At 48.9% G+C, this 21,027-nt stretch overlaps 6 protein-coding genes across 7 annotated transcripts; 2 read left to right on the top strand and 4 right to left on the bottom strand.

Moving 5' to 3' along the window:
- Nucleotides 1-1,622: 1,622 nt before the first annotated feature.
- On the top strand, nucleotides 1,623-15,691 carry LOC120952127 (uncharacterized). Its single transcript, XM_040371288.2, has 9 exons — nucleotides 1,623-1,945; nucleotides 2,009-2,166; nucleotides 2,281-2,917; nucleotides 3,154-3,452; nucleotides 3,539-3,825; nucleotides 6,530-6,938; nucleotides 6,992-7,281; nucleotides 10,653-11,245; nucleotides 14,577-15,691. Exons 1-9 carry the CDS (start codon nucleotides 1,668-1,670, stop codon nucleotides 15,598-15,600), a joined length of 3,975 nt encoding a protein of 1,324 aa, XP_040227222.2. The 5' UTR covers nucleotides 1,623-1,667; the 3' UTR covers nucleotides 15,601-15,691.
- Nucleotides 2,969-3,994, bottom strand: LOC120952128 (brachyurin-like). The gene has a single exon (XM_040371289.2). It carries the CDS (start codon nucleotides 3,931-3,933, stop codon nucleotides 3,025-3,027), a length of 909 nt encoding a protein of 302 aa, XP_040227223.2. The 5' UTR covers nucleotides 3,934-3,994; the 3' UTR covers nucleotides 2,969-3,024.
- LOC120949018 (brachyurin-like) lies at nucleotides 6,418-7,506 on the bottom strand. The gene has a single exon (XM_040365947.2). It carries the CDS (start codon nucleotides 7,429-7,431, stop codon nucleotides 6,511-6,513), a length of 921 nt encoding a protein of 306 aa, XP_040221881.2. The 5' UTR covers nucleotides 7,432-7,506; the 3' UTR covers nucleotides 6,418-6,510.
- On the bottom strand, nucleotides 10,589-11,628 carry LOC120949091 (brachyurin-like). Its single transcript, XM_040366086.2, has one exon. It carries the CDS (start codon nucleotides 11,555-11,557, stop codon nucleotides 10,634-10,636), a length of 924 nt encoding a protein of 307 aa, XP_040222020.2. The 5' UTR covers nucleotides 11,558-11,628; the 3' UTR covers nucleotides 10,589-10,633.
- A 243-nt stretch (nucleotides 15,692-15,934) lies between the features above and the next one.
- Nucleotides 15,935-17,517, top strand: LOC120950004 (uncharacterized). Its single transcript, XM_040367706.2, has 4 exons — nucleotides 15,935-16,100; nucleotides 16,166-16,219; nucleotides 16,301-16,674; nucleotides 16,750-17,517. The coding sequence occupies exons 1-4, from the start codon at nucleotides 16,091-16,093 to the stop codon at nucleotides 16,849-16,851; spliced, it is 540 nt and encodes a 179-aa protein (XP_040223640.2). The 5' UTR covers nucleotides 15,935-16,090; the 3' UTR covers nucleotides 16,852-17,517.
- LOC120950002 (gamma-glutamyl hydrolase A-like) lies at nucleotides 17,324-19,419 on the bottom strand. Of its 2 annotated transcripts, none has more exons than XM_049605199.1 (4): nucleotides 18,910-19,419; nucleotides 18,344-18,829; nucleotides 17,845-18,269; nucleotides 17,324-17,763 (listed from the first exon to the last, which is right to left on the bottom strand). In XM_049605199.1, exons 1-3 carry the CDS (start codon nucleotides 19,203-19,205, stop codon nucleotides 17,876-17,878), a joined length of 1,176 nt encoding a protein of 391 aa, XP_049461156.1. In that variant the 5' UTR covers nucleotides 19,206-19,419; the 3' UTR covers nucleotides 17,324-17,763; nucleotides 17,845-17,875. The 2 variants fall into 2 exon arrangements, with proteins under 2 accessions (XP_049461156.1, XP_040223637.2); XM_040367703.2 differs by having other exon boundaries at nucleotides 18,016-18,269; nucleotides 18,910-19,394.
- Nucleotides 19,420-21,027: the final 1,608 nt, after the last annotated feature.

The raw sequence follows: 21,027 nt of genomic DNA, 5'->3' as shown, positions 1-21,027 counted from the left end.
TTTGTTCTGAGCTAATTAATTCGGTTTGATTACAGGGCTAAACAAAATAATTTTGTGGGTGCATAAAAACCCGTGGGTACAGGAACAGGTTTTTGTCAATCCTCATGTTCTCTGTAAATCACGAGCAGATTCAGAAAAAAACTAATTCTGAACCATTACCGGAAGTGAAAATAATCCGGATCTGATAATCGGATCTGAGATGGATCTTGCACCCATACCAGCCTTGGTCCTTGTATTGATTCTGATCCCATATCAATCTGGGAACTGATGTTGAATCTAAACCGGTCTTGGAACTGATCCTGAATCCATATCAGTTTTGGAGCTGATGATGTATCCATACCAATCCTGGAACTGATCCTCAACCAAAACCGATTCTTGTTCGTCTTTGGCACAACAACCGTTGTCGGTCAATGCCTGCGCCTGTACCACTAGTGGGATTAGCTTTCCTGACTTATTGATTGAGTACCCATAGCAGGAAAGTTTGTCATACGTATGGGGACAAAGTCCATTTAGGATTCGAACCCGTGATGAGCATGTTGTTAAGTCGTATCGATGCCGATTCTAAGACTGATAACAAACCAATAGCGATAATGAAACTGATTCACAATCCATATAGGTCCTAGACCTAATATAGATAGCGCGATACCGCCCCTATATTTGGGTGAAAGTGATCCTGTAAAATACCGGCCCTGGAACTAGTCCTGAACTCGTTTTGATCCTGAAACGGATCCTGTATCCACACCCGTCCTGTTACTGATCCTAAGCCCATACCAACCCATGAGCTGATTCTGTATTCTTGTCCTAGAACTGATATCTTACCTATGGCATTCCTGGAACTGATCTTAAACCCATTCTTTTTCCAGAATTTATTCCGAACCTGTACGGAACCTGGAACTGACACCATATTCAAACCATTCTTGGAACTGATCTCAAACCCATTCTATGCCCAGAATTAATCCCGAACCTATGTCGATCCTGGAACTGATACCATATTCAAACCATTCCTGGAACTGATGTCAAACCCATGCCAGTTCTAAAACAGCTTCCCATATAATTATAATTATTCAATATTGTACTAGGATCTGTCTCGCGGGTGGAACGGTTTCCGAGCCTAACCTTGTTCTAGAACCTACTCAAATTCTGATCTAAATTTTCTACTATGGTACGATTCTACTAAATACCATATTTACCAATGAACCATTTCCGGCAGCAATTTTTGCAAAACTTCGGCGAAGGCATTCTGCGTAGACATTTTGCTTGATCCAGACTAGCCAGAATGTAATAATAAGCTTTATTGGAATATGTATTCCAACAAGATAAGACATTCCCCCTTTTCCTGATACACTCACGACAACAGCCAAAAATTTGTTAACGCTTGACTTCCTTTCTTTCAAATTTATATAAATTTCACATTCTCTTAGTACAATCCACTCTTAGTACAAGCTGGCTCACGTCGATACAACCCTGATACTACAAACACACACAAAACATCGCCGATTAAAAAAACATCGCCCACAGCTCGGGGCCTTTATCAGAGAAGGCTTCGCACGAATTACTCATCCCCCGCCTGGGCTATCAATGGTTTTGTTAGCCAAAGCCAGGTATAAAACGCGTTAATCTAATCCGGTTACGACCTAGTCATAAACGATCCGCGCACCAGTGTCAAGATGGCGCACGTTCCCACACTCCTTCTGCTGGCGCTCGTTTGCACGTGTGTGGCGTCCGTGTCCGTCCGTAGCGCACCCAGCCACGATGGCCTTGCCGGGCGGCACATCCCGCTGCCGGTGCAGAAAACACCGCGCATCCGGGGCGGCGTACCGGTGGCCCCGGGCGAGATCCCGTACGCGGCCGGGCTGATGATTCAGCAGCCCATCGGCAACCGTTGGTGCGGTGGAAGTTTAATATCGCTGAACTATGTGCTAACGGCGGCCAACTGTTTCCTTAAGTAAGTGGATTTATCCCAAAAGGACAAAACCGTGTTGCTAATAGTGTCCCGTTTTACTGACAGCCCCGGTGCAACGACGGTCCTGCTCGGCGCATCCAACATGACCAACGTCGAGGACATCGTCATGGCCAGTGACGTCATCGTGCATCAGGCGTTCGTGCCGAGCCAAAACCTGAACGACATAGCGCTGGTGCGGCTGTCCCGCCCGGCCATCCTGAGCGGTAAGTAGTCGGGGTCCACGTGCGCCAGCGCGATAGCGCAGCTATCGCCACATCCGCCGCGTGGAATTTAACCTTTCTGATAACCGCCCTACTGGCTGTCATCCTTTGTTACAGATTACATCCGATTAGCCCGATTGCCCAACTGGCGGCAGGCCGATTCATCGTTCACCGGTCAGCTCGCGACCGTTAGCGGGTGGGGCGCACTCGGTCAGAATGCACCGGAAATTCTGCCCCTCAACAATCTGCACCGTCTCAATGGGTCCGTCATCAGCAATGCGGCCTGTGGGCTGCAGTATCTGGGCGGCATTGCCGACTCGCACGTTTGCGTCTCGACCAACGATGGGTCGCCCTGTCAGGGCGACAATGGAGGATCGCTCACGGTGAACGATGCGGACGGTGGTCGAACCGTGATCGGGCTGCTGTCCTTCATATCGGCGCTGGGGTGTGATCTGGACCGTCCCGCAGTGTACACGCGACTTACCACGTACCTGGCCTGGATTGAGGCTAATTCGGACGTTACGATAAGGAACGATTTTGACTTCTTCCCAACGCCGCCACCAGTAACCGAGTCGACCACAACCGGTGTGCCTCAGACCACCACAACAACGACGCCAGTTCCCACGACACCACCGCCAACTACGACTGTCGTCGCTCCGGATACGACAGCTACGATGCCACCGCCTACTCTGCAGTTTATGCCACCGCACCGAACAAACCGGCCCAACATTCGAACCGACCGTTATATCGTCGAGTGAGCAGAGCTTTGAAAAGCATAAATAAAAATAAATTAAACACAATGTTCATTTTTATTCCTACTGTATTTACAACGAAACGGACTTGGCAGCGTCCTTCCCGGATTTACGCACGGAACACGTAGTCCGAGTTCTGCTCGATAAAATCGCGATAGAAGGAGATGCGCACCCACACGGACGGTATGCCCGAGGCGCAACCCTGCGCCGACACGAACGAAGCGATACCGATCTCCAGACTTTCGCCCCCGTCCTGCACGGTCAGCGGTCCGCCGGAGTCACCGTTGCACACCGACCGGCCACCAGTAGCATCCAGGCACACGTTCTGGTCCGACACGAGGATGATGTTCCAGGCGCTGACACAGGCCGCATTCGTCATGACCGGGTTGCTCGTGTACATGACCACATCCGACGCGCCCGGCAGCGCATCCGACGTGCGCCCAAACCCGGAAGCGGTTCCAATCATGCCAGCGAACGTGCGGCTGTCCGACCGGGCCGGCAGCTCGATCGGCTGCACGCGCTCGTTAAAGACGGCGGGCGAGTTCAGGCGCACCGTCGCAATGTCGTTCCGGATCAGCGTCGCACTGTAGCTCGGATGCACAAACACACCGTCGCGCACGAAGCCGATGCGCTGTTGGGTCGGTTCGGTGGCGGTCCGGTTGTGGGCGCCCAGGATGGCCGTACCATCAGTGGCGAGAGCACCGGCCCCATCCACCACGCAGTGAGCGGCCGTCAGGATGAAGGTGTTCGTGATGATGGTGCCACCGCACAAGCCGCCGCCCGCAGCAAAGTTGCTCAGCAGCGCAATCTGGTACGGGAACTGGCCGGGCACCGCCTCCTGCCCGTTGACGATGCGCTGCGAGGGCCGCGCGTGGCGCAGGAACTGCAGCTCCGCCGGCAGACGCTGCCAGTAGTGATCGAACTGGTCGATCGGCTTCACTCGCGACCAGTCGATGTCGATCCATTCGGCACTGGCGGCCGCCACCACGGCCAACGTTACGAGCAGGGCTGCCTTCATCTTTGCACACACACGCTGAGGTTCTGCGGACGATCTACACGACACAGGCCGTGAGGTACCTTTATACGCAAGCTAACCTAACGTGACAGCCTGCATGACAGTGCGGACTATCCTTCGAGGCAGATAACGCTGGTGGCAGTTGGCCATGACGTCGGTTGCCATTCGGAGGGAAATTCCACCCTTCACGGGTTTATCCAGCAAAAGGATTTTCCTGGTAGCAAAACAAACCAAACAGCACCACATTCAATGTTTCATTTCTTATCGACCATTTGCCATCGAAGATATGGTGCTGCGGTACTTTTATTGAGGAGATTGTTTTTTGCTTGTTGGCCAATCAGGGATATAGCGATTCTTATCGTTTGTGTTTGGGACCGATGGACGAGTTTAAAATTTTGATAATGTTCAAGCGATGAAGATTAGTGGTAAGATATCACTGGACGTAGAGCGATGACTTGTATGTTTAAGCAGATGCATAAGGTCGATGAAACACTACTAACTACGCATTTTGGCCATGGTTAACCAAGTTTAGGTCATGGCAATCGAACGATAGGGGCGATCGAGTGGAAGGCTTTTGGCTGTGCACTGCATTTGTTAGTTTTGGTGAGACCGTCATTCCGAAGCAGAGCAAATGTGGGATTGGATTGGAAGCAGCTGTTGTAGAAGGGAAGAGGCTTTTTTTACCTTATTATAATAGGAGACGTACTGGTCTGCCAGATCATGTTAATGATGTCTAGAACAGACATCAATCCGAAGGATCAATGTCTAGGCTACACAGCGGGGGAGATGAAACTTCCATTTTCAGTGTTTCTTAGTACTTGTTCAAGGACGCCCTAGGTGCGGTTATTTAAAAAGTGAGCTAACGGGGTTCGTTACTTGTTGATCCATTCACATATGAGACACAGTTTTCGACTAGTGATGTGCTCACTGGAGCGCACCCACGACTCCGATCCGACTCCAACTATTGTTAGTCCGATTCCGACTCCGGCAAAACGGAACCACTAGATCCGCCCGGAGTCGGAGTCGTCCGGAGTTGTCCGGAGCTTTCCGGAGTTGTTCGGAGTCGCCCGGAGTCGTTCGGAGTCGTCCGGAGTCGTTCGGAGTCGTGCGGAGTCGTTCGGAGTCGGAGTCGTCCGGAGTCGATCGGAGTCGGAGTCGTCCGGAGTCGTCCGTAGTTGACCGGAATCGGAGTTGGTCGGAGTCAACAGGAGCCTTTATGCTTGTGATCAGACAATTCCTTTCGTTGTGTTTTTTGTCTTTCACTTTGCGCGTGTACTTCTTATACAGGCCTTTGTTTCGAAGGCCAACCTAGGCCGACTCCAGACGACTCCGGACGACTCTGAAGACTTCGAAAGATTCCGAACGACTCCGTGCGACTCCGACTCCGAACGACTCCGAACGACTCTGGACGACTCCGACTCTGAACGACTCCTGACGACTCCGACTTCGAACGACTCCGAACGACTCCGAACGACTCCGAACGACTCCGGACGACTCCGAACGACTCCGGACGTCTCCGGGTGATTCCGGGCGATTCCGAACACCTCCGGATAATGCAGAGCGGACCTACCTTCCGGAGTCGATTCCGAATTTATAGGAGTCAGATCGGAGTCGACTCCGGATTTATGCCAACTATACCCATCACTATTTTAGACCTTTCGGACAGTTTCTAATGCTTTTCTTCTTCTTCTTCTTTGGCTCAACAACCGATGTCGGTCAAGGCCTGCCTTGTACCACTACTTGTGGGCTTGGCTTTCAGTGACTAATTGATTCCCCCCATAGCAGGATAGTCAGTCCTACGTATGGCGGCGCGGTCTATTTGGGGATTGAACACATGACGGGCATGTTGTTAAGTCGTAAGAGTTGACGACTGTACTACGAGACCGGCGTTCTCATGCTTTTAAGCGTTGGAAAATTACTTGCTTATATACTTGAAGTGTGTCAAATAGGGTCCTCCAGAGCGTTTCCCCATATTCTTAATAGTAAAGCAGAGCTCCCCGCAAAAACACACTTTTTGTTGCAATGGGTACCATTTGTGGCGCTTAAAATTACAATGTTACATCCACTGTAGCGAAATTATTTGAATTGTAAAGGAAACATGCCTAAAGATGACGTTTCAAAATAACTGTGATTTTTTTCATACCACCAAAGTAAAATAAAATATTGACGACATTGCGCCGTAGATGATCAATTCATCTTACTTTCATTACATTACATCGTATTACATTAGAGAGTGAAAGGGTAAAAATTGCTATTTTTAGCGTTACGTTTTTTATGGATGACTCCTACAGAGTTTTGGAGCACCTTATTTTGCTCAGTGTAATACAAGTCCCTTTGCTCATCTCCAATATTGCAAGTCGAAACGATAGAACAAACTCACCCACTTCTTTAAGCGTTACGTATTTTATGGATGGTCCCATATCGTCATCAAAGCTGCCCATAGCTTTCACTAGTTTAGGCGGCCACATGAATTGAAAACCGAGAGAATTTCAATAATCACAATAATTTTATTACAAACTCCTAGTAAATGCATCACACGGAAGTCACGGCGCGACTTCCACCCACTCCCTTTAACCCACCCTAAGGACGGAACACGTAGTCCGAGTTCTGCTGGATCCAGTCGCGGAAGAAGGAAATGCGCACCCAGACGGACGGTGCACCCGAGGCGCAGCCGGCAGCGGACACGAACGAAGCGATGCCCACCTCCAGGCTGCGGCCACCGTCCTGCACCGCCAGCGGGCCACCGGAGTCACCGTTGCACGGCGAGCGGCCACCGGTTGCATCCAGACAGACGTTCTGTGCCTGCACCACGGCCGTGCTCCAGAAGCTGTTGCACTGGGCGTTCGACAGGATCGGGTTGCGCGTGAACATGACCACCGGCGAGGTGGCGGTGCTAGCGTCCGACGTGCGGCCGAAGCCGGAAGCCGTACCCTCCACTCCGGCAAAGGTGCGCGCATCGGAGCGGGCGGGCAGATCGATCGGCTGGACGCGCGCATTGAAGGTGGCGGGCGTGTTCAGGCGCACCGTCGCAATGTCGTTGCGGATCGTCGACGGGTTGTAGCTCGGATGCACGAAGATGCCGCTCTGCGCGAAGGCGATGCGCTGCTGCGTCGGCTCCACCACGGTGCGGTCGTGCGCCCCGAGGATGGCGGTGCCACCGATGGCCACCTGCCCGTTGCCACCGACCACGCAGTGAGCGGCCGTCAGCAGGAAGTTGTTGGTGATGATGGTAGCACCGCACAGACCGGTACCGGTGCCGAAGTTGCTCAGCAGCGCCACCTGGTACGGGAACTGGCCGGGGGTCGCCTGCTGCCCATTGACGATGCGCGCCGAGGGGCGGGCATGGCGCAGGTACTGCATCTCCGCCGGCAGACGCTGCCAGTAGTGGTCGAACTCGTCGATCGGCTTCACCTGCGACCAGTCGATGTCGATCCATTCGGCACTGGCCAGCGAACAGACGGCCAGCAGGCCGGCAATAACAAATGCTCCCGCAAGTTTCATCCTGATCTCGTCGTCACTGGTTGCTTCCGTTCCGCCGTGTTGGGGGGGACTACACTGATACCGTTGCTGCGGTCGGGGAGTAGCTTTTATACTGCGGCCCACCTATCGCCAGATATGGGGATCGTATTTTGTGGTGGTTTTGGAGGGCGCGCGATAAGCACTGATGCCGTAAATACTGTGGTTTGGATTTTCCCGCGAATGCGATTGCCGAGGTGCGATAATATGCGCAAATCTGTACCGGGCAATTCCCGCCTTTCCGGTGGCAGCACGGCTTTTCAAACATCATCATTTAGCCGGTGACTTCGTATGGCAGAGACCTTTAGTGCCATGAAGCAGTGGATAGAATTTTAGTGCGATTTACAGTGAAAGGACGGTCATCGCGTGTTAAAACTGAAAGGAAAGCTGTAAGAAGGATACAATGCCACGCAGGAAGCATTACTTCAGGCGCTTTGCCGTGCGGTTTGCATACCGTTCGAATGATTGGACGATAAAAGGTCATGATCATCAGCATAGATTTGAACATTTTCTTGATGCTCCAGGATAAAGATCAGGTCCAGGATAAAGATCAGGGAATACGATTACTATATCGGTCGACATAAAGATCGATAAATAACCAAGGAACGTTCCTGTATCAGTAAACGTTGACGCATCTTCGTTCCAAGGCTTCATGAACAAACTTCATAGAAATCCCCATCCTTCAGGGCGTCCAAAGGCATTATCTAAGAAAAACTTCTATTGAGATTAACGTAGGGAGAGTTATGTTTGCTGAGAACCTTGGACTGATCGACTTGTGCCAACTCAATTTCTTCCCAATTGTCAATGAAGATGTGTTAAACCAATGCTACTTGCTAGTAAGTTTGGTAGCCGCCGAGAACATTGTTTACCAATTGCCCTATTTTACGTTCACCAATCGTCAACATTTCTCTGGGCCCTATTCTGAGAGAAACGAAAATCAATCTCGCCACACAAAAGTGATGCCCAAGAAAATAACATTTTTGCTGCCAATTGCAGATACAGCTTCCTGTCTTTGGTAGAAGCATCGAAGGAAGCTTTCATTATCAGGGATCCTTGAAGATCTCCTTTCTTTGCTTCACTGCCATCACTACCAACATTCGGGTTAAGCTAGTTGGTGAATTGTCAATATCGATCACAACCCATTATTCCCAAATGTTAGAGAATATATTTACTAGCCCCGAACGCAACCCATACCCATCACAGAGCACAGTCTTAATGTGGAAAGCTCTTTTAACTCTTTTGACGCTTTCGTGTACGCCTACCAACACTCATACAATCACACAGCCAACTTGATAAGGCAAAGGGCTTCCGCTTCGCAAGGTATACTTTCAGGCGTTTAGTCCAAGAGCGCCAAGTAGAGACGTATTTTGAGGGCGTGGATTGTGTAACACTTCTGTACAATGTAGGGGAACTTGGGGCAAGTGTGACACCTTAAGCATTTCAAGTTATAACTCACTAAAACGTGTTTTTCAAAAGCCGATTTAAATCTCATAACCATTTTACATCTATTTCCTCACTTATAAATGAGTTTCGCTTGAAAAAAGTGCAAATAGAACAGTTTTTGAAGCGTTTTAAAAAGGGTCCAAAAAGACGTTGTTTTTTGGGCTATGGGGCAAGAGTGCCACTCGTACGGGGCAAGACGGCCACCTGGTTAAAATAACCGTATTTCTTAGATAATTGGAAATTATTACGTTTGTACCACTAGTGTATCTATTCCTACATGTATTTAGTCACCAATGAACCTTTTTTGACCACCAACTGTACCACAATATGGTTTGTTACTGTTCTGTTTTTCTGGCGTGGAATCCGCTCACAATAACGCACCATTCCGCAGCACGCTACAACAATGTTTACATTTTTGACAGCTCGCGCCTATGAAAGATGGTGGCACACTTGCCCCAAACAGAGATGGCACACTTGCCCCAAAAGTTGTAACTTTTTTGAAATTGAATTTTTCAGTGACAAAAAGAAAGTTTTTTTCAACTAACCCCACAAAAAATTTCACGTTTTCTCAGCTATACGGTGGTGTAAATATTTTCTCGGTTGATTGTTCGCATGATTTTTGAGTGCTTATTTGTTTGGATTAAAAAATTTAATATTCTGCTCAATTTTGAAACTCAATATAAATCAGTTCAAAACAATGGGGAATATCGATTGGTCTATATGAAATTCGGCTCAGTATACCTAGTCATTGGAAAGGAACCAACTGTATACACAATTGATCATTAAACTAAAGTTTTTAAGGAAAAATGCTTGGTGACACTCTTGCCCCGTATGGCACACTTGCCCCAAATTCCGCTACGGATTAAATAAAAAAAAAAAAGATTAACAATCCTCTCCGCTAGTATGTTAACTCACAACACCTCCTAGAAGTGAAAAAAAATGCAAATAAAAGTAACCATAATGCCGCTGCGCTAAGAGGTGCTCCATGCCCCATGGCAAAAAAGCACTCCATCAAAAGCTTCCGATCAAAGATACTATTACTTTAATTGTGCTGTAATTGTAGTAATTGTTTACCAATAATCAAACCATGCCGCACTAATTCATCTGCCACCACGGTAACGGTTTATCTCAACCGATAGGCAACAACATAGGAAAAGGGGACTGCAATAAAACTTCTCAGTGCGATAAACATTCCACCATCGAGATTTCTTTTGATTTTAGGTTCAAATACAAGCAAGCAAGATTTACCGGCGGATAGCGATAAAGTAGCAGTGGACAAACATACACCCGCTGGGGCCAGATAAACAACCTATCTCGAAACGGTGACATGAATGAATGAATTGTATATTTATATTTATATTTGTTTATTAAACAGACGGACCTATTGGTCTAATCGTCTAATCTAATTGGAATTGTTGTTTCACACTTTTCACACCGATAAGATTAGATGACTCAAGATACTGGGATGGGATGTAATGGGCATTAGAATATGTAATCAGCCGGCTTCACTCGATTAGCTCTATCGTGAGGATTAGCTTCATTTGAATGGATAAGCCGTTTTTTCATTCATTCAAGGGCGTTTAGCTGAGAAGGATGACTTCAAGAATCCAAGACCTTCGCAAGCGCTTCTCTTCTAAAGAAATACACCTCAAAATGTTATTTATCTTCCTTTTTCCTTAAACCTTTTATTTTTAAATCTCTTTGAAAACGTTAAAATCGCTCAACCAATTCACGCTTCCTCACCTTAAGCACGGAACACGTAGTTCGAGTTCTGGCTGATAAAGTCACGGAAGTACGAGACGCGCACCCACACGGACGGCGCACCGGACGTACAGCCGTTGGCGGACACGAACGAAGCGATGCCCACCTGCAGACTGCGCCCAGCGTCCTGCACCGCCAGCGGACCGCCCGAGTCACCGTGGCAAGCCGACCGCCCACCGTACGGATCGAGACAGACGTTCTGTGCCTGCACCACGGCCGTGCTCCAGTACGCGTTGCACTGCGCATTCGTCATGACCGGGTTGCGCACAAACATCAGCACGTTCGAGGCGGCCGGCACCGTGTCGGCGGTGCGCCCGAACCCGGATGCCGTACCTTCCAAGCCGCCGAACTGGCGCGCATCGGACAGGACGGGCAGATCGATCGCCTTCACGTACGTGTTGAAGATGGCGGCCGTATCGAGGCGCACGGTCGCAATGTCGTTGCGGATGCTGGTCGAGTTGTACTGCGGATGGACGCGGATGCCCGCATTGCCGAACGACATGCGCTGCTGGGTCGACTGGAAGACGGTGCGGTCGGTGGCGCCGAGGAACACGATACCGCCCGTAACGGCCCGATCGAAGTCGTCGGTGACGCAGTGAGCCGCGGTCAGCACGTAGGTCGTGGTGAGGATGGTTCCACCGCACAGGCTGTAGTACCCGTCGCCGGCCTCACTGTACACGACGGCCTGGTACGGGAACTGGCCGGCCGTCGCGAGCTGACCGTTGGTGATGCGACGGGTCGGCTGCTCCACCGTGCGCAGGTACTGCAGCTCGGCCGGCAGTCGGCGCCAGTAGCGATCGTACTCTTCGATCGATTTGACGCGCGCCGGATCGATGTCCAGCAGCGAGCGGGCACTGGCGAGGGTGGCCAACAGGCCCACGAGAGCGAACGCCGCAACAAGCTTCATTCTTTATGACGGATGGTAGAGGTGTGTGACTGAAGACGCACTCAACTGATGTCCTGTTGCGGTGGTTCGGGCAGCCTTTATATACATTGTACCCCATGGGCCGATCGGACAATTGCACGGACCGCGTTAATCTTCCCAGGATCGGTTGGACGATAAGCGCAATCCGGTTACAGCACGATGGGGGCAATAAATCGCACCACCAGGTCGAAAACAATCGTTGGACGCGCGCTTTTCGGCAGAAATTGGATGGTCTACGGTGCCGGGCTAGCTGCAGCATTCAGCTGATTGGGCGGTTCGCTGGGACGCCTTTACCCCAAAGGGCTCTACAGGTAATTCTGCGTGAGCTAGTGTTGTCTAGACTTTTCGGATACTGTAGCATAGCAACACGATGTTTTTGACTGTTTGTTGTTGTTTTGCTGCGGAAATAGGTTCATGCTTCTTATCGTGGTTGGGCGCAAGCTTTCCTAACCCGAATTAGATTTCGATAATCTTTGGCCAAACTAAAGCAGCAGTATTATTGGGGTACTGGTTTAATTGGTCAAGGAAAATAAATCATATCAAACCGTACGCCCAACATCATGCACTAAGAGCGATGCCCGATAAGGGAAGACATGAGTATTTTTTTTCTTTAGGCGTCATCCATCAATTACGTAACGCTTGTAACGTTCCAGTTTGTTACACTATTGGGAATGGGGCTGGGAAATCTGCAATTTTTGCATTACGTTCTTGATTAATGAGTAGCGTTTAGATTGGTCTCTGCATCCCTCAAAGGTAGCGGAAGGAGTGAGAGAAAGGATACTCACTCTCTTCGTCATTTTTCCTTTCGTATGATAAGAGCAAGCGATCAGCTCCCAATAAAAGCGAGGAGCAGTATCTTTTCTTCTATTTTTTTTAATTTTTTTGTAATTTTTTTTTTCATTTAAATAGTTGTCAATGTTCCCCAATAAAGTTAAAAATAACAGGAATTTAGGAGCTATACTATGCATATCAACATGCATACACTTTTCAACCTCTGAAGAATATAAGCAGTACAACATGAGATCTTTTTCCTCTTGTGGAACCGTTAGTCGGCACGAATTGTCAGCGCAAGATACCAAAATCACCAAAGAACCATCAAAGAGTCACCACTCAAGGTGATTCTTTCCCAAAGCGCATATCTTCATCACCGGTATGTAGAAATCAGATAAAGAATATGTGCTATTTTTACTAGTGCCTGGTTATCAGACGTTAAGTTGTGCAGTTTGTAGAGCAGGGGTCTCCAAACTACGGCCCGCGGGCCACATCCTCAAGAGCTTAGAATGCGGCCCATGATGACTTTGCCAGAGTTAGTATAAATATTACGTTATTATAACTTTTTCAAATGAAATTGTATGTTTTACTTTTCTTAAACTAAAATCAAGCTTTAGTAACACGAAACTGTACAAGTATTGTTAGTATTTCGTTATAAAAACGTGATTGAAACGTTTACTCATCAGTAAAGCGTCAAATGGCCCTCAACATAGTTATATTTGAAGCAATGCGGCCCGCGAACTGAAAAGTTTGGAGGACAGAGGAGTTCCCCTGTTGTAGAGGAACTGGGGCCAAGAAAGCTTTGTTGATAGTCGACATTAGTGATGTGCTGTATGGAGCGCACCCACGACTCCGATCCGACTCCGACTATTGTTAGTCCGATTCCGACTCCGGCAAAATGGAACCACTAGATCCGCCCGGAGACGGAGTCGTTCGGAGTCGTCCGGAGTCGACCGGAGTCGTCCGGAGTCGACGACTCCGAACGACTCCGAACGACTCCGGATGACTCCGGATGACTCCGACTCCGGGCGACTCCGGGCGACTCCGGGCGACTCCGGGCGACTCCGGGCGACTCCGGACGATTCCGAACGACTCCGGATATTGAAGCGCGGACCTACCTTCCGGAGTCGATTCCGAATTTATCGGAATCGGATCGGAGTCGACTCCGGATTTTTGCCAACTTTACCCATCACTAGTCGACATACATCACCACCGTTGCTGCTAAGACTTTGACTCAATTGACTCTTTATGAGGTACTCTACCTGTTGATCTAACGTGAGGATACAAACAAGGCGATGGTACTATTTTCCCACATATTTGCACACGCTTTCTAGGAATGTGTAACCTTTTATCATAGATAATAGCTTCATTTCATGTAGTGAAAGCATCATATTATTGCAGGAGAATACTAAAATTTCGCAAACATTATATTTTAATGCACCACAATAACACATCACAATAAAAGGATAGAAACCTAGATCAGTGTTGTCAAACACATAGGGCTAGTGTCTAGGGGAGCAGCATCAAGCATCGTGACTTCCGCTGTCTCTCCTCCTTCTACTATTCTATTTCTATTCCTAGCAATCAAACCCATACATCTTCAACATAGACATGAACATAACAAAAACTTAAAACATAGACGTCATAAAATAACATTGTATCGGAGTTGAAAGGTGCGTGTTCTGCGACGGTGAATCATTGCCGGATGGTACATACCAAGACTACTGCTGAATGATAACACGATCAAGGCAATCTCCCAACGTGGTCGTCAACCTCAATGGCATGTTGATTGCATACCCCCCTTAAAAACCTACTATGGAATTCCCGAACGAGCAAAGTTTAGTACAAAATCGCACATGATTCAACGTCATTAGAAAGCATTTAAATGTCGCTTCAATAAACGGAAAAACCTTGAAATTTTGAAGAATTCACCAATTTCAGCCAAATTAACCCTTGGATGGCGTACCCGATACACCTTTCCAACCGGCATGTTGATAGCATGCGCGGTAGCCCGGGCCCGCTTGATTGACAACTTCCGAGATCGACCCCGAGACGGCGAAGAAACCAATCTTATCACCATCATCGATCGACCAGCACATTTTCCCATATCTTCTTCGCGCAAAACAACCAAACAAAAAAGCCTGAAAGATACCGCAAACACTCTCGATAAAACTGTCCCGCTCGGTTGCTCCCCTTTTCAGATCGTTCGTGAAACTGTACGGGTCGCGTAAAAAGTGAAGTGGCACATTGGTTCGGTATTGGTCTTCAGGATGTCCTCGGGCAGCATTGTGCGGTGTCTGCTGCTGCTGTGTGTAGTGCTGTGCGCCACCGATGGCGAAGCGTCGCCCACGTACCGCCGCTCAAAACCTCCGAAAATGGGCATGTTTTGGACGGTGATTCAAAACGTCTCCGGACCGCCCGTTCCACCGTCGGCATCCATTCTCTCGGCCGCATCCACGGCCCTGTACCGTCCGAAGCTTATCATCGATCGGGCCTCCTTGAGTAAGGTGGCCGGTGGTACGGTGGCCAAAAATGATCAGTTCCCGCACCTTGTGTCCATCATACTCCTCTTTGCCGATGGGTCCGATACGCTGTGCGGTGGTTCCATACTGGCCGATCGGTTCATCCTGACCGCAGCACACTGCCTGTACGGGATGCAGGAGGCAACCATCGTTCCGGGCCAATCGGTGATACAGATACCATTCCCACCGGACATCGTCACGGTGGCGATCAAACCTGCCGACACCATTCTACATCCGGGCTACGATCCGGTCGATATACTGAACGATATCGCACTGATACGCCTCCCACAGCCGCTCACCTTTTCGGCGCGCGTGCAACCAATCCGACTGCCCTCGTGGACCAACTCGTACGTGGATCTTACCGGGTACGATTCGATCGTTTCCGGCTGGGGCGCTCAATCGAACGATGATTACGCGGAGCTGGTGGACGAGATGCGGCTCGATCTGCGCTTCGCCACCAACACGATCGTGCCGAATGCCGTGTGCCACCGGGTGTACGGTTCGATCATACGCGATCAGCAGATCTGTGTGGCGGGCGAGGGAGGGCGCAACCCTTGCCAGGGCGATTCCGGCGGGCCGCTGACGGTGAAGTTCGATGGCCAGCGGCTGACGCAGGTCGGCATCGTTTCGTACGGTTCGGTGCTGGGGTGTGAGAACGGAGTGCCCGGTGTGTATACGCGCGTGTCGTCGTACGTTGAGTGGATCGTTTACCACACGGGAATCGTTACGTAGGGCGGTAGAATGCAATTCGGGATTTGGGAGCCAGCTAGCGCAGTGGCTTTGTCATTTACGTGCAAATGTGTTCTACACTTATTAAAGTAATGTGCAAAAACAAGAAAAAATTAAATAAAAAAAGAGCAATGCATCGTAAGAACTCATCGAAACATAATTATTTGACTAATAAAACTCCCATTTAATAACAATACTACACATCTAATTAAAATTATTTTGTCCTATAAGTAGTGATTTAAAAAAAAATCATCAAATCATTTTTCACATTCAAACTCATTTTATCCTTCTGCAAACGGAAATTTGGAATTCCAACCCTCTAACGTCTTATGAAACGTCTTATAACGCATCCCACGATTGGTAACGCTTCCGCTTATAACGCCGTCATGTCAGCAGCTGTCAAATCGATTTGAAAGAAATCAAAATAAATAACTGATCGCCAGAGCCCAAATACGGCCGTTGCTGCAAAGAGAATATATTTAGAGTTTAAATAATGGATAAAGGTTAGTAAAAACTGTGCAATATCGAAATTATATTACATATTTACTCGTTTTTGCATATTACGCAGACACATCGAGACGCGTTACTATTAGCAAAACGCTGGAAGAAGTGCGCGTCCTTAGTAAGTAATGCGGTGCCGACGTAAACATCCCGGGGAGAACTCTTTTACTTAACATTTCCGCCTTTAAATCCCATCCCGCAGATGCGCAGAACGATAAATTGTTGAAAGATTTCGGTATCGATGTGTTCAGCTTTGCCGATCCGGCGCAGGAGCTGCTGGATCAGTTCGCCCAAATCCGGCTCCACACCGGGCTGTGCCTGGAGCGCCCCCAAATGTCGCTGCTCGAAGAGTTCCTGTACACGCGAGAAGCGCAGCGGCTGGAAGCGAAAACGCAAGCCATTACGCTAGGCTCGGACGTGGTTTCGCTGCGGCTCCGGTGTGCCGACGAGACGAGGGAAGTGAGCCGGCTGGAATGCTTCCTCGAGGAAGCCCACGAGCTAGCCACCACGACGGATGAGTTCGAGAAGAAAAAGGCAAACCAGGAGAAAAACTGCGAGGTGGTAAAGAGCAAACTGGTAAGTGGAGAACGGTGGGACGTTGAGAAGGTACACAATAAAGTGCCCTAATAAATGCTCACTTTCTTCCAACAGAAAAGCCTTCCGAATGTTCCGGAGGATGTCAATTTAGACGAACTGATCGCTAACGTTCAGCTGCTGGAGGAGGAGGACAGCCGTCGGGGTGGTGATAAGTGAGCATCGTCAGCATTGGATGCATCATAACCACAAAAGTATACAGTCAAGCAAGGGAAAAAATAAGACACCAGTCACGGGGAAGCACCTCACAGCGTAAACAAAACAAATTCCATCCTAACGGGAACAATATTTGACCGGGGGGGGATTTTTGTTTGTCGCATTTACCTTTCACCGGTGTTGTTTGGCTTAAAATCACACATTCAACCACACCGCTACCGCCGAGTGTGACTCAACGCTTTTTTTTGAACAACATGTTGAACCTGATCGAAGCGGATTAATTAAAATCGAGGGGAGCACGGACAAAAGGTAAATCACCGGAGTCTGTCCATCATGGGACGCAGAAAAGGATAGTGGTATGCGAAATGTGTTGACTAGCGATCCAATCGAAGAGTAAAATAGGGAGATAAAATATATAAGAAAATGTGATAAACCAATTAAAAGATAAAACAAAACTCACAAATCATCCATCAACTTTGCTTGCACGTGAATTCTCATCTACTTGTTTTCCTACACTCTTGACGTGTGTTTGTCTGTGTCTGTCCGCACAGAAGCTCGATTAATTAAGATAGCCAATCTGACTGCATCTGTCTCATCTTTTGCTCTGCTGCCAATCAGTAAAGATAGTAGCCAGTGTCGTTCTTATCAGCCAATCTGCGTTGTTTTTTTACGACAAAAGGTAGCAGCAGCAGCAGCAGGAGCAGTATCTTAAGATTTAATTCCAACGATAATACACACAACGATGCACACAGCCCATTGTGTGTGCAACAATGTTGTTGCCCTCCCGTCCGCTCAATTATCCGTATCTCGGTGGCAATTAAAGGCCAGCGGTGGCTGGCGGATCACGCTGGAGGATCTTTTTCTTCAGCACGACCTTTTTGGATTTCATCACTTTGGGCAACACTTTGGGTGATTCTAAAACAAAAGCAAAAGACACATAAAATGTACCGATGATAAAGCGTTTTTTTGGCAAACGGCCAAGCAAATAATACGAACAAAAAGAACTGCGAATAGCGCGGCAAACGGATTAAAAAAGGGGCACAGGCGGCAGGAACAACAAGGTGATGGTAGTGGTTAGCAAGGGAAGCATGCAGGATGTTAGGGATACGATGGTGGAGGAAGCATTGTTATCCGGATCCGCATCATCCGCCTCAGGCGAATAGTTACCCTGGAACATGTAGCACTGCTCGAAGCTGGATCGCTGCAGCCCGGTAAAGGTCGGCTGGTAGTTGTAGATCACGTGCTTCTCCAGCGTGGCCTCGTTCGGGAAGCTGTGGTCACTTTTGCGCGCTTCGGCGATGAAGAAGTCGGCAAAGAACTGGGCCGCCCGAACGGCGTTCGCCGTGTGGGAGATGTTCTTGTTCTGTATCCACTCGTAAATGTTCTTCTCGGGGTGGAACTGAATGCCATAAAACGGGTAGCTGCACGAAAGAGAGAAACGAACATCGTAATCGAGGAAAGGAGCTCGTTACACATAGTGATGCTGACGGCCTACCTCTTATGCTCGATGGTGGAGATAAACTCCATCCCGTTCCAGTCCCGATCGACGGACATTACGCGCCACTCCTCGTCCAGCCCGTACGCGGTCAGGTTCGCCTCGGTCACGCAGAACTGGTGGAAGTTGGCCGTCACCGGTTCGTTGCTCAGGATGTCGATCACGTCGTTCGGGGCGCTGGCAAACAGCCGGCTCTTGCGGAAATCGTCCTTAAAGTTCAGTGGCAACGCCTGGCTGTTGGATCGGCAGTGGGCCCGATGCTCCGTACCGTTCGCCGCCAGATAGGTGAGCAGCTCGAACCCGAGACAGGTACCCCACAGCGGGAAGTACTCACCGTTCTCGTTGTACTGCATCGCAATGTCGTAGATGTGTCGGCCGGCATCGGCATAACCGTTGCTCTGGTTGAACCAGGTAGCACCGCCCGGAAGCAGCACCCCGTTCAGGTTGGCCATTATCGTTTGGTAGTATTCTACCGGCTGGTTGATCCTGTGGAGGGGGGAGTGGAACGCGCGTCCAATCATTCCGGAACATTCTTCCACACAAGCAGCAGCACACAACACACTTACCAGATCGGCACAACGCGTGCTCCGGCACCTTCGACAAACTTTACGTACGAGGCCGCAATGTAGCTGTCGTACCCGTCGTCACCATAGTTTTGCGTCATCAGGTAGGACAGCTCCTGGGACAGAATGCCCACGACGGGCTGATCGTTTACCGTCCCGTAGTAGGGCACAGCACGCTCCTGGCTTTCGACTATCTGCTTACCCAGGGCCGTGCTCACTAGCAGCAGCATCGCCACCAGCGCCACTTTCGCTGCAGTCGAGTTCATTGTTGGTTGTACTTTTGCGGAGCTGTTTTGCATCCACTCCCGGTCCCTGTTCGGCAGGCACTGTTCGCTGCGCAAACTGTGGCGCACAGTTCAAATCCGGGGTCCGTCCATTCCTTCAGAGAGCAGAGCAGGCAGAGCACGCTTCTCGCTGCTGAGTGGCTTACTATCAAAGCTTACTGAATAATTAATTGCCACTGGTGGTTGTGGTGGTGGCTGGTGGACAACAATCAGTCGGACCTGGTGGGGTCTGGTTGTTGTCATACTCTTCTCATACGTTCGATGAGAGGAGATTGCTCTTATCAGGTTTCAACAACAAGGGCACAAACAGAGCAGACGGCAGCCGAGAAGAGCCTATCGGGTTGGAAAGAGGACGGTGTATTGAAGCAAAAGAAACACGATCATGTTTGGCTCCCAGGCAGGGAGTAGAGAGAGAGTGAGAGCGATACTGGAGTAGAGATTATCAGATGCAATTCACTCTCAACACGCGGTTTGTCTCGTGTCGGTGTGTAACGACCAAGCTTGCTGTGATGATGCTGGCTGTTGATTTGATTTCGTACGGCACCCGAGCACGCTGATACGACAGCGCCTGAACGATGACGTCACCATGTGTGGGGGGAGATGTGTTCAAAGGACGGACAAACTCCCATTGACTGCGCTTTTTACTGCCCTGATGGTCACACTTATATTGACCTGCGTCGTAAGCAACTTCCCTGTTCCGCCGTTATGCTGATTGTACACCGTACAGGTACAGGTTGGTGTATTCAAACCATCTGGGCGTTAGATTGTGAGAACGCAGTTGATAGAATTAATTGCAACACTTAGGCGACACTTTCAGCTATTGTGTCTGAGCGGGTGTACAAATAATTTACCGCTTTAAAAAGATGATGTGCGCCGATTCTTGACTACACCGTAACGCCATATGCATGTAGCCAATGCTCGGTGTGACCTTCAGCTTCTAATATGTTAGTGGTATTTCACGCTACCTTCGCACCTTAAGCTGTGATTAGAGGAAGTGTAAAAAAGAAAATACAAAATGTTGGGGTTTTTTTTTGGTGTGGTTTCTCACAAAACTTGTTGAAATATGACGTCCAAGGGATAAAACGATACGTACTTTAAATGCTCAATGGATAATTATGAATTCGCGGTCTGTCTGGCCCATCTTTCATCAGTCTGGTCCATCTTCAGAAACAACAAAAGGAACCTTCAAGGAGGTACATTTTACTACCTATAATCGTTTCTTGGTCTTTTACATGATTTGCCGACGCGGGGAAATCTGTTCAGGGATAGATTGTACTTCGGGTTTGTTGTTCCAATCACCAACTGTGCATAGGAATTTACGAAGCTTATTCAGAGCATCAATCATGATCAATTTACTGTCTCTCTGGTCCGGTTTTCCCTATGGTCACACCGTGCTAGAGTCCCCCTCTGCTGTGTCTAATTGGTTTATAGAAAGATAATCAAGATATGCCATGTTATTGGACTCGACATGGTCTTGCATGATCTAAACATGAATCATCACATGTTGCTAAAGCCGTACATTAAACGACCATACTACGGTGCTTCAAATTCACTAATATTCGTAATATTCGTATCACTCATCGTAAGCGAACGGAAACGACATTCCAGCAAATTTCAAACTTCATTCACCATTTGTTTCGTTGACTCGAGACATTATTCGATCAGAAATTCATCTAAGCATTTTAATCTTCTTCTTTTGGCTCAACAACCGTTGTCGGTCAAGGCCTGCCTGTACCACTTGTGGGGTTGGCATTCAGTGACTTTTTTGGATTACCCCCCATCGCAGGGTCTATTTGGGGCTTGAACCCATGTCGGGCATGTTGTTAAATCGTACGAG

Source organism: Anopheles coluzzii, chromosome 2 (assembly GCF_943734685.1).
Source record: "Anopheles coluzzii chromosome 2, AcolN3, whole genome shotgun sequence".
Lineage (NCBI taxonomy): Eukaryota > Metazoa > Arthropoda > Insecta > Diptera > Culicidae > Anopheles > Anopheles coluzzii.
Note: the sequence above shows the minus strand (reverse complement) of the source record. Positions and strands in the feature narration are given on the sequence as shown.

Coding starts and splice junctions, on each gene's coding strand:
- LOC120952127 (XM_040371288.2), top strand. CDS start 1,668: ATGGCGCACGTTCCCACACTCCTTCTGCTGGCGCTCGTTTGCACGTGT. Junction 3,826..6,529: donor TCCGCCGGCAGACGCTGCCA/GTAGTGATCGAA, acceptor CGGAACACGTAG/TCCGAGTTCTGCTGGATCCA. Junction 11,246..14,576: donor TCGAAGTCGTCGGTGACGCA/GTGAGCCGCGGT, acceptor ACGGGTCGCGTA/AAAAGTGAAGTGGCACATTG.
- LOC120952128 (XM_040371289.2), bottom strand. CDS start 3,933: ATGAAGGCAGCCCTGCTCGTAACGTTGGCCGTGGTGGCGGCCGCCAGT.
- LOC120949018 (XM_040365947.2), bottom strand. CDS start 7,431: ATGAAACTTGCGGGAGCATTTGTTATTGCCGGCCTGCTGGCCGTCTGT.
- LOC120949091 (XM_040366086.2), bottom strand. CDS start 11,557: ATGAAGCTTGTTGCGGCGTTCGCTCTCGTGGGCCTGTTGGCCACCCTC.
- LOC120950004 (XM_040367706.2), top strand. Junction 16,220..16,300: donor GGAAGAAGTGCGCGTCCTTA/GTAAGTAATGCG, acceptor CCCATCCCGCAG/ATGCGCAGAACGATAAATTG. Junction 16,675..16,749: donor AGGTGGTAAAGAGCAAACTG/GTAAGTGGAGAA, acceptor TTCTTCCAACAG/AAAAGCCTTCCGAATGTTCC.
- LOC120950002 (XM_049605199.1), bottom strand. CDS start 19,205: ATGCAAAACAGCTCCGCAAAAGTACAACCAACAATGAACTCGACTGCA. Junction 18,830..18,909: donor GCACGCGTTGTGCCGATCTG/GTAAGTGTGTTG, acceptor CCCCCTCCACAG/GATCAACCAGCCGGTAGAAT. Junction 18,270..18,343: donor TCCACCATCGAGCATAAGAG/GTAGGCCGTCAG, acceptor TCTTTCGTGCAG/CTACCCGTTTTATGGCATTC.